The sequence below is a fragment of the Nansenia antarctica genome (assembly GCF_963989245.1).
Source record: "Nansenia antarctica genome assembly, chromosome: 16".
Classification (NCBI taxonomy): domain Eukaryota; kingdom Metazoa; phylum Chordata; class Actinopteri; order Argentiniformes; family Microstomatidae; genus Nansenia; species Nansenia antarctica.
The window spans coordinates 25,885,957-25,901,095 of NC_137686.1; the positions used below are offsets into that span (position 1 = coordinate 25,885,957).

The window sequence follows — 15,139 nt, forward strand, 5'->3', positions numbered from 1 at the left end:
GCACAATGTGCTCCATCTGTCCCAGACACGCGTGTAGAGGGAGGGAACAGTGGGTCAGGACAGAAATATGTCCCCAGATGCTCTCAGCAACAACGCTTCCTCTTACAATCACAGGAGGAGAGGACAGGTGATTGTTAGAGGTGAGAGATGGCTGCTGCTATGGCTGCTTCTCTCTCTCTCTCTCTCTCTCTCTCTCTCTCTCTCTCTCTCTCCTGTCAAGCACCTCTAATGGAAGAGGGGAGATGAGAGAGGAGGTCAGGGGAGAGAGGGAGGGAGGGGGGAGGGAGGGAGGGAGAGAGGGAGGGAGGGGGGGAGGGAGGAGAGAGGGAGAGAGAGAGCGGGAGGGAAGGAGGGAGAGAGAGGGAGGGAGGGGGGAGGTAGAGAGGGAGAGAGGGAGGGAGGAGAGAGGGAGAGAGAGAGGGAAGGAGGCAGGGAGGGAGGGAGGGAGACAACTTGTCATTTGATTGGTGTCTGCCCAGGTGAAAGATTATCCACACACACTGTCAGAACAGTCAATACTGTGTAGCCTCCACGCTTATGCTGTCCTACTGAAACAATAACCGTCTGATATACTGACATGGGGAGGCTGGGGGAGGTAGAACACCAGGGGAGGCTGGGGGAGGTAGAACACCAGGGGAGGCTGGGGGAGGTAGAACACCAGGGTAGGCTGGGGGAGGTAGAACACCAGGGGAGGCTGGGGGAGGTAGAACACCAGGGGAGGCTGGGGGAGGTAGAACACCAGGGGGGGCTGGGGGAGGTAGAACACCAGGGGAGGCTGGGGGAGGTAGAACACCAGGGGAGGCAGAAGGAGGTCGATAGGCGGAGGACAGGGCTCATTGTCGTGCCCAAAAAATAGTAGAAGTTGGGTTGCCAAGGAAACAAGATCAGATCTGGGGGGGGGGGGGGGGGAATAAAAGGAATGCTATTATATTAGGTTCCATGCATAGAATAATAGAATAACTGTGAATTGTGATAACGACTATTATGATGCAAAAATACAATGGTTGGGAATAATGGGCTATTTAACATGGGCTGTATGTAGACGGTAATGCATGGATAGAATAGCAAACACCTGTGGCCTATCCGAGCGTGGAAATAGGACGTTCATTGTCACAGCGTGGGGCACTCCACTCGATCTGTGACGTTTGTGTTGCGTGACGTCACCTCGTTCCCCCGGTAACGCGCGCGTCCATTCACACAGCGTTCCTCGTGTCTGTGGCTGCGCTCGTAAATACGCTCTGGGAGCGCCGGAGCGCACACTGCGTTCAACGTCATAAAGGGACTGAAGTAAATCGATTGGACGAGAGGCATTCCATCAGTGCTGATCAGATTCCAGTGCGAATTTTACGAACGCACCCTCTGTGTCTGAACCGGGAGAGGCGCGCGAACCTCTCTAAACACGGGACACAGGGGACTAAAACAGGGGTTGGACGTGACAGCTCAGGAGGACGCAGGTAGTGGATTTCCATGACAGACCACCAATGATTCGATAGCATGTTCAACATATAACTGCTTTAGACTGACCCGTTATTACCCTACACCTGGCAGCGGAATGGATCAATCTATCAGAGTTTCTCCTAAAAATGTTTTTAACTTGCGCTGAACTTTCATCACATTCTGCAGTCAAGAATGCGTGAATTGAAACAACTTGCTATTAAAATAGAATAGTATTTAAGTCAAAGCTTTGTCCTGTGTCTGTCTGTGTTAACCAGGTGTTCATGTCCCGTGTCTGTCTGTGTTAACCAGGTGTTCATGTCCAGTGCGGCAGGTGTGCGGTAGCGGCAGCGGCAAACGGCAGCGGTGGAGAGCTGAGAGCGGCATGGCAGAGATCAGAGGCATGGCAGAGGTCAGCCGGCTGTGCTCGCCCATCGTGGTGTACGAGGAGGACGTCAGGGAAAACCGCGTTACCGCGCAGCACAAAAGAGAGAGCTTGCAAGAGTCCTCCCGCACTCCCCCCTGTATCCTTCATCTGACAAGCAAACACATGGAAACATCTGCTAAACTCCCCCCAAAAAGTTCGGAAACGTTATTTTGGTTGATTATTCATCCCCTTTAATAATACCAATATTAAAATTAAAATAAAAAATGGGCCGCTACCCACACGTTTAACTGAGTTGCTCTTTCCACGAATGCATGATCCTTACAAGTGGGTTACTATAATCAGGCTTTCCAACGATATAAAATACAATACCAATTGGTATTATTAAAGGGATTTTGATTGATTGATTGAAAACTTTATTAGAATGTTTGCAGAAGTAGGTACATGAAAGTACATATTACATACAAGGTCAACTAAAAGGATAAAAACCCAAGAAAGCCACTGGCTTATTTCAATTGGGGTCCTTGATTTTCAATTCATCGTTACATGTAAGACAGACATAAGAAAAAAAACTAGTACTATCTACAAGATAATACAGACAAATAACTATTACTATCTACAAGATAAACGTACATCCATCATGGGAAGAACAATACAACAAAGGAGGAAGAATCGACCGAAATAACGTTTCTGAACTTTTATTGAGGAGTTTAGTTTGAATATTGCCTGAATAGGCCTAATACATAGAGATGGCTTTTGGTTCAGGAGTGTTTCACAGCCTCTGCAATTACAGAACATTGTTATGTTAATAACCACATTGGGAACACTGAGTGTGTGTGTGTGTGTGTGTGTGAGTGTGTGAGTGTGTGTGTCCTTAACGGAGTGTGTCAGCGTGTCTGGTGGGCTCCATGGGGAGCCTCAGTGACAAGATCGCCCGCCTGCCCGCTCTCTGGCCTAGAAGCAGGGGCTCGGTGAGTGTGTGTCTCTCACACACACACACACACACACACACGCACGCACGCACACACACTTACACACATGACCTGTATCCATACCATACACACACACACACACACACACACACACACACACACACACACACACACACACTGTCGGGTTCTGGTTCTGGGCTTAAATGCCATATTCTTATCAGCTTGGTTGTAAAGCAAGCCATGCTTAACCCGTCGCTAGTTCAAACAGACCATAGACTTTAAACAACAAAGAGACACGGAATCAATCAAGATTAGTATTTACTTGCAAGGAGGACGAATATGAGGCCTCTCCTGTAGGAAGAGACGCCATATTGGTACTAAATTTCTCCTGAGTAAGCCAGTTTATTTATTCTCTCAGAAAGGCACACATGTGGTTCAGTTCTCATACAGAATGGAAAGGAGGAGGCAGTGGTCATCCTATCAGAGTAACAGACGTGGCCGTGAGGCGACCAAAACCTGTTTTAAATCTGATAAGCAGGGGAGAGAAGGGGCTCAGGGACAAAATGGGTGAATCATTAACAGAGCTAAGAGATAGGCTGTACAAAATTTACACAGTGTTACACAGAATCATACAGAACATCCAACTATATCATTTAACATATATAGAGTATCCTGTTTTAACCTTATTTAACATTAATGAAAACCTTATTTAACATTGTGAAAACCTCATTCAGCCCTATCATTCCCTGCTGTTTTTCATAATTTATCACGATACAAACATTCTCTCTTTATTCAGGTCGTTTTAACTTTCTTTCATATTTTCTAGTTTAACTGTCATTCAACATCGCCGTACAGATCACACATGAACCTCAACTTGGATTAGAGTTTCTCAAATTGGGTTAGGTCCTGAAATCAGTTTGTTAGTCATAGCTTTGAAGCAGGGGAAGACACAACAAACAATCATTTGGTGTCAAGCATCACACATGTTCCTCCTGCTACTGCAGTCGATAGGTCAAGAGTCATTCAGTTCGTAAGGGATGCGTTTACAAATGTCTCTGATTGATAGTTCAGGGTTTCTATGTCATAGGGACATTACTGCCCCAGACTGGGTCGTGTGCCTGGACGGGCGTCTCGTTTGGTCGTCGGGAGGATTTGGTCCCCTCATTTCTAATAGGTAGTGGATCTGAAGAATTCTTCACCGGGTTTGAGACGTAATATTCACTAATGAATAGAACCCCTTTGTAGCCCGGGCTTCCACCACTCCCCGTCGTTCGAGGGAAATAATGTCACCTTCTTTCAATGGCTCTGTGTACTTCTCATATCTCGTTCCGCGATCTTGACAGCAGTGGAGATGCTCAGCAGCACCTCAAATGGCCCAACCCACCGCGGGCTGTCAGTGTTATGATGAGGATCTGGTCAGGTTGTATTCTCGATCCTGTAGGGTTAGGTTTCCGGTTCCTGTTTCCTGAAACAGAAATGTCTGGCAGATAATTTGTTCTGGCTATTTCCTGTTTCCTAAATAGCTGTCCACGTGGCCAGTGTGTTTTCCGTTTCTGCCAAATCTGCTTTACATATAACGATGAATTGAGTATCAAAGACCCCAATTGAAATATGTACTTTCATGTCACTTGCTTCTGCAAATCTTCTAATAAAGTTTTCAATCAATCAATCAATACTTCCCTAATGTCGTCTACTATGGGTAGTCTAATCTCCCATTTACTATTTCAAATTCATTAATTTCATTTATTTAATTCATTTCATTCATTCATTCATATCAAACCCATAGGTCTCAATTTTATTGTCATGTGTGTTTCCATTAGAGAAACACTCTTCAATGTCCAGGTGTTTGGACACTGTGTTTGATCAATTCGTTCACGAAATGTGCGCCATTATCACTATATTTTTGTTTTGTTTTTAAATTGTGTAATTATATACGTGAAAATGTGCGTTAACTCCTGTCAATCATCATTTCCCTGCTTTTTGATACATGTCATCAAAAAGAGACCATGTATCAAATTAGCTGCTGTTTGTAGAGGCTTTGTGGTAATACAATTTTCCCATCTATTCCAAATTTTGTCATTCGTCAAAATTCACTCTGAGTCTCTCTCTCCCTCTCTCTCTGTCTCTCTCTCTCTCTCCTACACAGCGAGGGGCAGAGATAAGACCTCAAGGCCATGGTGCTGCTGCCAGCCTTTAAACCTCTCTTGCTCTCCTAGTCTCCTCTCCTCGTCTCCTCTACTCGTCTCCTAGTCTCCTCGTCTCCTCTCCTCGTCTCCTCTACTCGTCTCCTAGTCTCCTCGTCTCCTCTCCTAGTCTCCTAGTCTCCTCGTCTCCTCTCCTTGTCTCCTAGTCTCCTCTCCTCGTCTCCTCTTCTCGTCTCCTAGTCTCCTAGTCTCCTCTACTCCTCTACTAGTCTCCTAGTCTCCTCTCCTCGTCTCCTCTACTCGTCTCCTAGTCTCCTCGTCTCCTCTCCTCGTCTCCTCTACTCGTCTCCTAGTCTCCTCGTCTCCTCTCCTCGTCTCCTCTACTCGTCTCCTAGTCTCCTCGTCTCCTCTCCTAGTCTCCTAGTCTCCTCGTCTCCTCTCCTTGTCTCCTAGTGCTTTCTCTCCTTCTCTCTGTCACACACACACTTTCTTATCTCTTACTCAAACACACATTCACTCGCTCTCTGTCACACACACACTTTCTTATCTCTTACTCAAACACACATTCCCTCTCTCTCTCCTGCTTTCTCTCTCTCTCTCCTGCTTTCTCCTGCTTTCTCTCCTTCTCTCTCTCTCCTCACCCTCGTCCTTAAACAACTTTAACATTTCTCTCTCTCTTCACTTCTTGCCCTGTCTTTTCTTTTATAGCTGAAACCACTTCCCTGTAGTTTAAACACAACCATACACACGTCTGTGATTAGTTGAGTCCTCTCATTTCTCTCTCTGTTCCTCACTCTCACACTCTCTTATCTCTTTACACACACATACACTCTTCAAATAGCCCCCACCCTGTGGCCTTCTCCTCTGCTCTCTCTCTGTCACTGAACATACAGTATCCTTAATCTTGGATTAATTCTAACACATACACTTTCTAATTCTACACTTTTCTATTTCTCACTTTCAGTCATAGTTTCAGTTCCATTCTTAGTCTGCTGTTTACCTAACACGAAAAGGATATACATTTATCTTTCAAAGTGGATTCCTTTCGTATGTCAAACTACTACACAGTCTAATTTCCATTAGTCTACTGTTTACATATAAAAAGATATACATCTGTCTTTTAAAGTGCATTCTTTTTCATGTCAAACAACTCCTATTTTGTACAAGGATAGATAGACTATTCATTTCGATTGCAATCTTTCTTTTTCTATTATAATTCACTTTCATTCATAGTTTCTATATTTACCGGTCTTTGTTGCTTATGTCTTGGTCTGGATCTCGTCAGCCGTCCTTTTGGAGGAGAAAGGTTCGACATCTAACGCACCGGCCTGGAGCGAATTTGACGTTCCAGGACTTTGTCCGGGTTCGCTCGATCCCGGGCTGTTGCAACAGACTTCGGTGTGTCGAATCTTCTTCCCCCATCAGATGACCTTGAGATCCGGCTTCAGAAGGACCAAATGTCGGGTTCTGGTTCTGGGCTTAAATGCCATATTCTTATCAGCTTGGTTGTAAAGCAAGCCATGCTTAACCCGTCGCTAGTTCAAACAGACCATAGACTTTAAACAACAAAGAGACACGGAATCAATCAAGATTAGTATTTACTTGCAAGGAGGACGAATATGAGGCCTCTCCTGTAGGAAGAGACGCCATATTGGTACTAAATTTCTCCTGAGTAAGCCAGTTTATTTATTCTCTCAGAAAGGCACACATGTGGTTCAGTTCTCATACAGAATGGAAAGGAGGAGGCAGTGGTCATCCTATCAGAGTAACAGACGTGGCCGTGAGGCGACCAAAACCTGTTTTAAATCTGATAAGCAGGGGAGAGAAGGGGCTCAGGGACAAAATGGGTGAATCATTAACAGAGCTAAGAGATAGGCTGTACAAAATTTACACAGTGTTACACAGAATCATACAGAACATCCAACTATATCATTTAACATATATAGAGTATCCTGTTTTAACCTTATTTAACATTAATGAAAACCTTATTTAACATTGTGAAAACCTCATTCAGCCCTATCACACACACATACATACACACATGACCTGTATCCATACCATCCACACACACACACACAATGTATTACATGTACTGTATTAGATTTTTAAAAATATATATACAGTATATATAATATTAAAAAAGGGAATTACTTGTAGGCCTATAACATGACCTGTGTGTTCTGTGTGTTCTTACCGAGGGATCAGGAGAGCGAGACGTCCCCAAGCCTCTCCCCTGTGCCTGAGGGAAAAGGTATCGTACGAACACACTCCTACGGACATAGAGCATCATCACACCACCAGTCATATCTTTCTTCATAGTGGTCTCACAGTTTAACAGTGGTTTAGTGCTTTAGCCTAGATTAGATTAGATTAGATTAGATTAGATTACATTAGGTTCAGCTTGATTGGCATTGACAGAGGACAAGTACTGAGACAACAAAATGTAGTTTGGCATCTAACCACATGATTATGTAGACAGTGCATGGCATGACAGTATACAATATATTACTGTGAGTATAAGTAAATGAGTGAATATCTTAACGTACAGTTAAGATATACAGTACAGTATGATATGTACAGAACAAGGGCGATGGATATCAATATGATATGCACAGTTAAGATATATACAGTATATATTAGGGCTGCACGATTAATCGATTTTAAATCGAAATCGCGATTTGAAATGACGCGATTAGCTAATCGCAAAGCCTGCGATTTGCCCGCGATTTTTTTTTTTTTTTTTTTTTTGCTATTTAGCAGACGCTTTTTTAATCCAAAGCGATTTACAATTACGAATTACAGGGACATTCCCCCTGGAGTAACTGAGGGCTAAGTGCCTTACTCAAGGGCACACTAGTAGTGGTGTGGTTTCAGGCGGGATTTGAACACCTTCCGATCACAAGTCCAACTCACTATGTGTTTCTCAACCCTCTCCTCGGGGCGCCCCAGCCGCTCCACATATTTGATCTGTTCCACCACCAGCACACCTGATTCAACTAATCAAGTCCAAATCATAATTGCTTTGGACTTGATCAGTTGAATCAGGTGTGCTGCTGGTGGAACAGATCAAATGACACGTCCCCCTTGACTTTAAAATAGCAAGGGTAACCCCACTGTATAAAAAAGGAAGCAAATTAGACCCAGGCAACTACCGACCTGTTTCTATTCTTAATTCCATCTCGAAACTTATGGAAAAAATAGTTTATGAACAGGTCGATAGGTACCTTACCGAAAAAAAGCTGATGTATGAATTTCAATCAGGATTCAGAACATCCCATTCCACTGACACATGCCTTCTCTATTTGAACGACCACATCAACCATGAGGTGGACTCGGGCAAGTACTGCGGCATGGTCATGCTGGACCTCCAGAAGGCCTTCGACACAGTAGATCACCACATATTGTTAGATAAACTGAAAGCAATTGGGTTCGATAGAACATCGGTGAGCTGGATGCAATCCTACTTAGAGGGGAGGGAACAGGTGGTTAGTGTGAACGGAACACTGTCCCCCCCCCTCCCAGTGACCTGCGGCGTTCCACAAGGAAGCATTTTGGGACCCTTACTGTTCCTAATATATGTGAATGACATGTCATCAGCATGTGATTGCAATTTGTTCCTGTTCGCGGATGACTCGGCTCTGCTGGTCTCTGACAGGGACATATTGCAGGTGGAAAAAGCGCTAAGCACTGAACTGAGTAGAATCTGCATCTGGCTAGCTGACAATAAACTATCAATACACCTAGGTAAAACTGAAACCATCCTATACGGATCCCCATCTAAACTCAGAAAGGCTGAAAATTTTAAAATAAAAGTGGGTAACATTAATATCACAAGAAAAGAGGATATTACATACCTGGGCTCCATCTTAGAGGCAAATCTTTCCGGAGATAAAATGGCAGCAAAAGTAATCAAAAAAGTTAACCATAGAACTAGATTCTTGTACAGGATATCCTCACTTGTCAGTAAAAACACACTGAGGACCCTATCAGGAGCTCTCATTCAATGTCACTTCGACTATGCCGTAACATCATGGTACTATAGAACCACAAAGGCCCATAAAACAAGACTCCAGACAGCCCAAAATAAACTGGTTAGGCTTCTGCTAGGCCTCAACCCTAGGACACATCTAACCGCTGCTCATTTTTTGAGCCTTGATTGGCTACGAGTAGTTGACAGAGTGCAGCAGCTTGCACTGGGCCTGGTCTTCAAGATACGCTACACCACAAAGACACCCAAGTACCTGTCAACATACTTCCAAAAAGTGAACAACGTCCACACATACAACACCAGAGGAAGCTCCACGAACCACGTTCAACCGCGTTGCACCACAAACAAGGGGTTAAACTCGTTTGCAAACTATGCAGTAAAAATGTGGAACGCCCTTCCTATAATCTTAAAGGAGTGCAAAACACTGCCCACCTTCAAAACCACTCTCAAAAAACATTTACAGGAGGCTGCAATCCGTAACTGGACCCTCTAAATCAAAAATCAGATTAAAAGACCCGAACTACCCACTGTACATACTTTGTGTTTTGTCCCCCGCCCCCACCTGTGGTGTATGTCCCCACCTGTCCTACCCGCTGTACATACCTTATGTTTTGTTGTATTGTTCTTCCCATGATGGATGTGTGTTTATCTTGTAGATAGTAATAGTTATTTGTCTGTATTATCTTGTAGATAGTACTAGCTTTTTTGTCTGTCTTACATGTAACGATGAATTGAGAATCAAGGACCCCAATTGAAATAAGCCAGTGGCTTTCTTGGGTTTTTATCCTGTTAGTTGACCTTGTATGTAATATGTACTTTCATGTACCTACTTCTGCAAATCTTCTAATAAAGTTTTCAATCAATCAATCAATCAATCAAAACTTTAAAGCAACCCAATGTAAGTTTAGTTCTTTCACTCGTAGCTCGGGCTGTGGGGCTGCTAGAGGAGGGAGCCTCTAAGTCCCCTGAAGACGTACAAACAAACTGCACGTTGATACGACCTTCCTAGCCGGAGATATGGCCACACTTTTTTATGGCCACACTTTTTTTTTTTTTTTTTTTTTGCTATTTAAAAAAATCGCAAATTAATCGCAATCGCGATATCTGTCCAAATAATCGCAATTCGATTTTTCCCCCAAATCGTGCAGCCCTAGTATATATGTATGTACGCTATAAGATATGTAGAGTATGATATGTATAGAACAAGGGCGATGGATATCAATAAGATATGTACAGTTAAGATAACTGTATGATATGTTTAATATGTGTACATAGGGTATAAGATATACAATAATACATTAGATTTATATAGCGCTTTTCTAGACACTCAAAGACGCTTTACAAACTGAAAAGATTGAGTAGTATTAGTAAAAAGAAACAAAAAATAAATAAAAGAAAGTATAGGGGTCTAATTAATTTTTAGATTACTAAAGTCTTTGTAGGACAATCTACTCTGGATACTGCAATTACACCCAGATTTCGGGCGGAGAAGCGGCGAACAAGCAACGCCAGCGTCCTCTCTCAACCGGCATTTTTTGTACAGTAAGAATTCCTTGCGCCAAAGTGACCAGGCGGTTTCCTTTGTTGCGTGTCCTCCCCCCTCAGAGAGGCCGGCCCGGGCCCCGCCCAGGTTCACCCGGCTGACCCCCCAGCAGGACGCCAGCCAAGCGCCGCACACGCCCAGGAGCAACATGCCAGCGGAAAAGGTCAGGGGTCAGGGGCCAATATGGATCGGTTGAGAGCAGAGAGACGAGAGCTCGACGTATCGCAGGCAGGACTTAAATGTCAACTGCTTATTATGTAAATTGTGTTTTTTTATTTTTTTTTATCAACTTTCCATAACAGCTGTCATCATTGAAAATGCACCGGCGCTGTTTAGTGGAAGGTTCTACTCTGCATATTTAATGTAGGGGTTCTGACCTCCAAACAACATTGTCATAACGTATGAATGATACATCAGATAGGCCTCGTTACCGGTTGGTTGAAAGAGTCCATACTGAAAGGTAGACAACTGGAAGCTCGGATAAATTATATTTACAATTCAGAAAGGATTGAACGATTCTAATCTGTAATAACCACCTGGCATAGGAAACACATCATACACACAGCACAAAGATTTACATTTACATTTTTGGCATTTAGCAGACGCCTTTATCCAAAGCAAGTTACAACAAATACATTATGTACATAATATGTACATAACATACACAACAAATACATACAAAACCATATGTTTAGTTATTATACACTTCACTGTAACAATATTTGTTGTAACTTCAAATCAAACACATAGCAAATTTCATACACAGATGTATACCATGCTCTTTAAAGGTACATGAATAAAAACACACACACACACACACACACACACACACAACCTTCTTGGTGTGTGTCATGTTTTATATGTATACACATGTTACATGTATGTATTATGTAGGAGTGTATTATGTGTTTTGCTGTAAACTAACAGCCATGGGAGTTCAAACAGTGAGGAATTATTCCTGCTAAAGGTCAACCATTACTCTCCGTCTCTCCCTCCCTCAGACGGGCCTGCCCAGGCTGGTGGAGCTGTACCAGTACCCAGGCTACAGCCAGGACCGGCCGCTGGGCCTGCCGCACAACACTGCCTTCTCCACCGTCGTCACCCATGTGGTGAGGGCACAGCGCCATCTAGACGACAAGGTTCGGTACTGCAGTTGGCCATCTTACTGTTTTGGGAGGATATTGTTCCTATTGCATTTCAATACCCAGTTTAAATAGAAATGATAATAATAATAATAATAATAATATGTGTGTTACACTTTACAAAAAGGACCTATTATTATAATTATTGATTATTATATCTACCTATGCTCTGTCTCTATTTAAACTGAGTATTGAAGTGAACATTACATTGATCATAAACAAGGGCATTTGTCTGACAACCAATGAACATTGTGAACCCCTTCAATGTTATCCAAGCCAGTGTGTGTGCGTGTGTGTGTGTGTGTGTGTGTGTGTGTGTGCGTGTGGTGTGTGTGTGTGTGTGCGTGTGTCTGTGTGTGTGTGTGTGTGTGTGTGCACGTGCGTGTGTGCGTGCATGCGTGTGTGCGTGTGGTGTGTGTGCGTTTGTGTGTGCATGTGTGTCTGTGGTGTGTGTGCGTGTGTGTGTTTGTGTGTGCGTCCGTGCCTGCGTGTGTGTGCGTGTCCGTGTGCGTGTGTGCGTGCATGCGTGCGTGTGTGTGTGTGTGTGTGTGGACCCTGCAGCCCAGGTTCAAGGTAGTGTTCCAGACCATCCTGTCGTCGTCCACCATGGAGGACCTGGTCATGGACACCTTCTGGTGGCTGTTCCTGCAGAACTACCAGGTGACCCGTCAAACACACCCAGACAGACACACGTCAGACTGAGTCACTTCCTGTTCAGGGACTTCCTGGTACACCTTGTGTTTCTCCATGTCTCTCTACAGCCAGACCCGGAGGTACAGGAGCGCCTGTTCGCGCGCGTCGCCGAGAACTACATCCTGTTCCTGACGCAGAACTTAACGTCACGCAGCGGCGACATGTTCCTCAGGGTAACGTCCAGTACTCAAGTTGTAAAACAAAATCAGGGGGGATGGTGGATTTTATCATATGGGGACAATTTGAGCATCATCACAGCGTCAGTGACTTCAGTGTCAGTGACTTGGTTAAAAATGTCATTGCATGTGTGCGTGCCCCCCCCCTCGCCCACAGTATTTGACTCAATATGCTCAAAACTAAATGTTGAAATAGCAGTAATACCACGTTCATTGATAAAAATGACATAAGGGATGGAAAGGGGGGATGGCAGTTTTAGAAGGGGGTTGATTTTGACTGTTTTTATTTCAGGGGGGGGGATGCCATCCCTCATCCCCCCTCAACTCGAGTGCTGGTAACGTCAGACTGTTAGCTGTCACCGCTAATCTAATGAGACGCTCTGGACAGAGTGCACAAAAAAATACATTTAAAACATATTGTAAGATGTATTATCCAATCAATCCATTTTGTCATTTTAATATCGTAAAACGCAGCCGGTTATTGTTTTATTCCAAGGAGATGGAAAACACTTTCAAAAGCACCGAACCTAAAGCTCACACTCAGCATGAAACAGCATGTATATCAGTAGCCTAGAGAGAGTGGGCAGATTATGAATAATTCATCTCATGTTGTTGATATTCATACCCTGGTTATAGGACTTCCCCAGCACCCTGTCCCAGACGCTGTACAGCTGCTTCTGCTGCTGTTTCCCTCAGTCCTGCAGCACCATCCGCAGCGACGCCTTCCTCACCCCTCTGTGCTTCACTGCCTACCAGTGGACAGGAGGTGACACTGCAGCCAGCCACTGGGAAAAACAAACAAGCACATGCTTTAAATTACATTACATTACATTTTTGGCGTTTAGCCATTTAGCATTCGCCTTTATGCAAAGCGACTTACCACAAATACATCTGTCTTCAGTACATGAATCATCTAGCCATCAGTCATCGTAATAAAAAGTAATCTATTAGTAATAGTACTCTATGCCAAAACCAGAGGTCCTTGGCAGCTACAATGCTAGCAGGAAGGGATTAATGATTATTATTTATTACTTGCAAACGACACATCAAACACAAGCTAATTATCTTCCTGGTCATTCTGTGTGGTAATGTTTTTCGTGATGGAAAAACATCCTCAATAGCATCACTTCTAAAGAAAAACAAGAATAAAAAAAGACCCGACAGACATTGTTGTCGTACTGTGTGGTTATCCACACTCTTGACATTTAGACCTGCCCAAAAGTAAATCATGTAACATTGTCATTATGAGGTGTATGTAAACTCTCACTCTCTCTCTCTCTCTCTCTCTCTCTCTCTCTCTCTCTCTCTCTCTCTCTCTCTCTCTCTCTCTCTGTCTCTGTCTCTGTCTCTGTCTCTGTCTCTGTCTCTGTCTCTGTCTCTGTCTCTGTCTCTGTCTCTGTCTCTGTGTCTGTGTCTGTGTCTGTGTCTGTGTCTGTGTCTCTCTCTCTCTCTCTCTCTCTCTCTCTCTCTCTCTCTGTGTCTCTCTCTCTCTCCCTCCCTCCCTCCCTCCTTAGGCATCTGTCCTGCCCCTGATGTCTTCAAGAGGTGGGACTTCTCCTCTCTGGAGCCTCAGGAGGTCGGCAACGTCCAGTTTGTGTCGGGGAGCAACCGGAGCGAAAAAGAGAGTGGTAGGGTCAACGCTATCTGACATCATCTACCCACGGTACGTCATTATGCATTTGAGCATCGTTATTTATGTGTGTGTGTATGTCTGTGTGTGTGTGTCTGTGTGTGTGTGTGTGTCTGTGTGTGTGGGTGTGTGTGTCTGTGTGTGTGTGTGTGTGTGTGTTAGGGTCGTGTCTGTCTCTCATAGAGACCATGTTCTCCAGTGATGGTGTCACTGAGCCCTCCCTGAGTCAACAGCCTAGTGTCACATCTCTAACTAGGAGGAACCGGGTTAGTCTCTCACACACACACACACACACACACACACACATGTACACGCACACACACACACTCTCTCACATGCACACTGACACGCACACACATGCACACTCACACGCACACACACGCACGCACACACACACACACACACACACACACACACAGACACAGACACAGACACAGACACAGACACAGACACAGACACAGACACAGACACAGACACAGACACAGACACAGACACACACACAGACACAGACACAGACAGACAGACACACACACACACACACACACACACCCCAACCCTCACCCCCACTCATACTGCTGCATACAGTCCAGTAACCCTTGCCCTACATGTTTATCTGACTGTGTGTGTGTGTGTGTGTGTGTGTGTGTGTGTGCAGGGCAGCAGCCAGGCCGGTCTGAAGACCAAAGACACCCTCACCTCCGTCAGCACCACCTCGGTGAAGCAGGGTAGGACACACACACTCACTTTACTGTACATTCACCTGGATGTATTCCCTGTGTGCTTTTGCGGCCTACTTATTCTGCTCCACAACTGCTACCTCAGGCACTTTTCATGCGTTCTTGTTGTCTTCTGTCTTTGTTGTTGTTGTTGTTGTTGTTGGTGTTGTTGTTGTTGTTGGTGTGTGGAGGTGTTCCAGGGAAGGCGGTGGGCTCAGACAACATCACGGGAACAGACCTGAAGGCTCTGACTGGCCTGGGCAACCAGAAGCCTGCTAGAGAGGTAGGACGGACAGACAGACAGACAGACAGACAGAGGTAGACAGACAGGCAGGCAGACAGACACTGAGGTAGAT

At 44.5% G+C, this 15,139-nt stretch overlaps 1 protein-coding gene across 1 annotated transcript in view; it reads left to right on the forward strand.

The window, feature by feature from the left end:
• Positions 1-1,837: 1,837 nt before the first annotated feature.
• The window catches only part of LOC308172191 (protein FAM227A-like), a gene marked incomplete at both ends in the record, with an annotated part of 15,410 nt that continues 2,108 nt past the window's right edge, over positions 1,838-15,139 (forward strand). Inside the window, 10 exons of the mRNA XM_080547101.1 lie at positions 1,838-1,958; positions 2,711-2,790; positions 10,491-10,589; positions 11,428-11,565; positions 12,130-12,228; positions 12,330-12,434; positions 13,074-13,203; positions 13,952-14,070; positions 14,723-14,792; positions 14,975-15,066. Coding sequence (XP_080403227.1) covers positions 1,838-1,958; positions 2,711-2,790; positions 10,491-10,589; positions 11,428-11,565; positions 12,130-12,228; positions 12,330-12,434; positions 13,074-13,203; positions 13,952-14,070; positions 14,723-14,792; positions 14,975-15,066 — 1,053 coding nt within the window. The remainder of the gene's footprint in view (positions 1,959-2,710; positions 2,791-10,490; positions 10,590-11,427; positions 11,566-12,129; positions 12,229-12,329; positions 12,435-13,073; positions 13,204-13,951; positions 14,071-14,722; positions 14,793-14,974; positions 15,067-15,139) is intronic.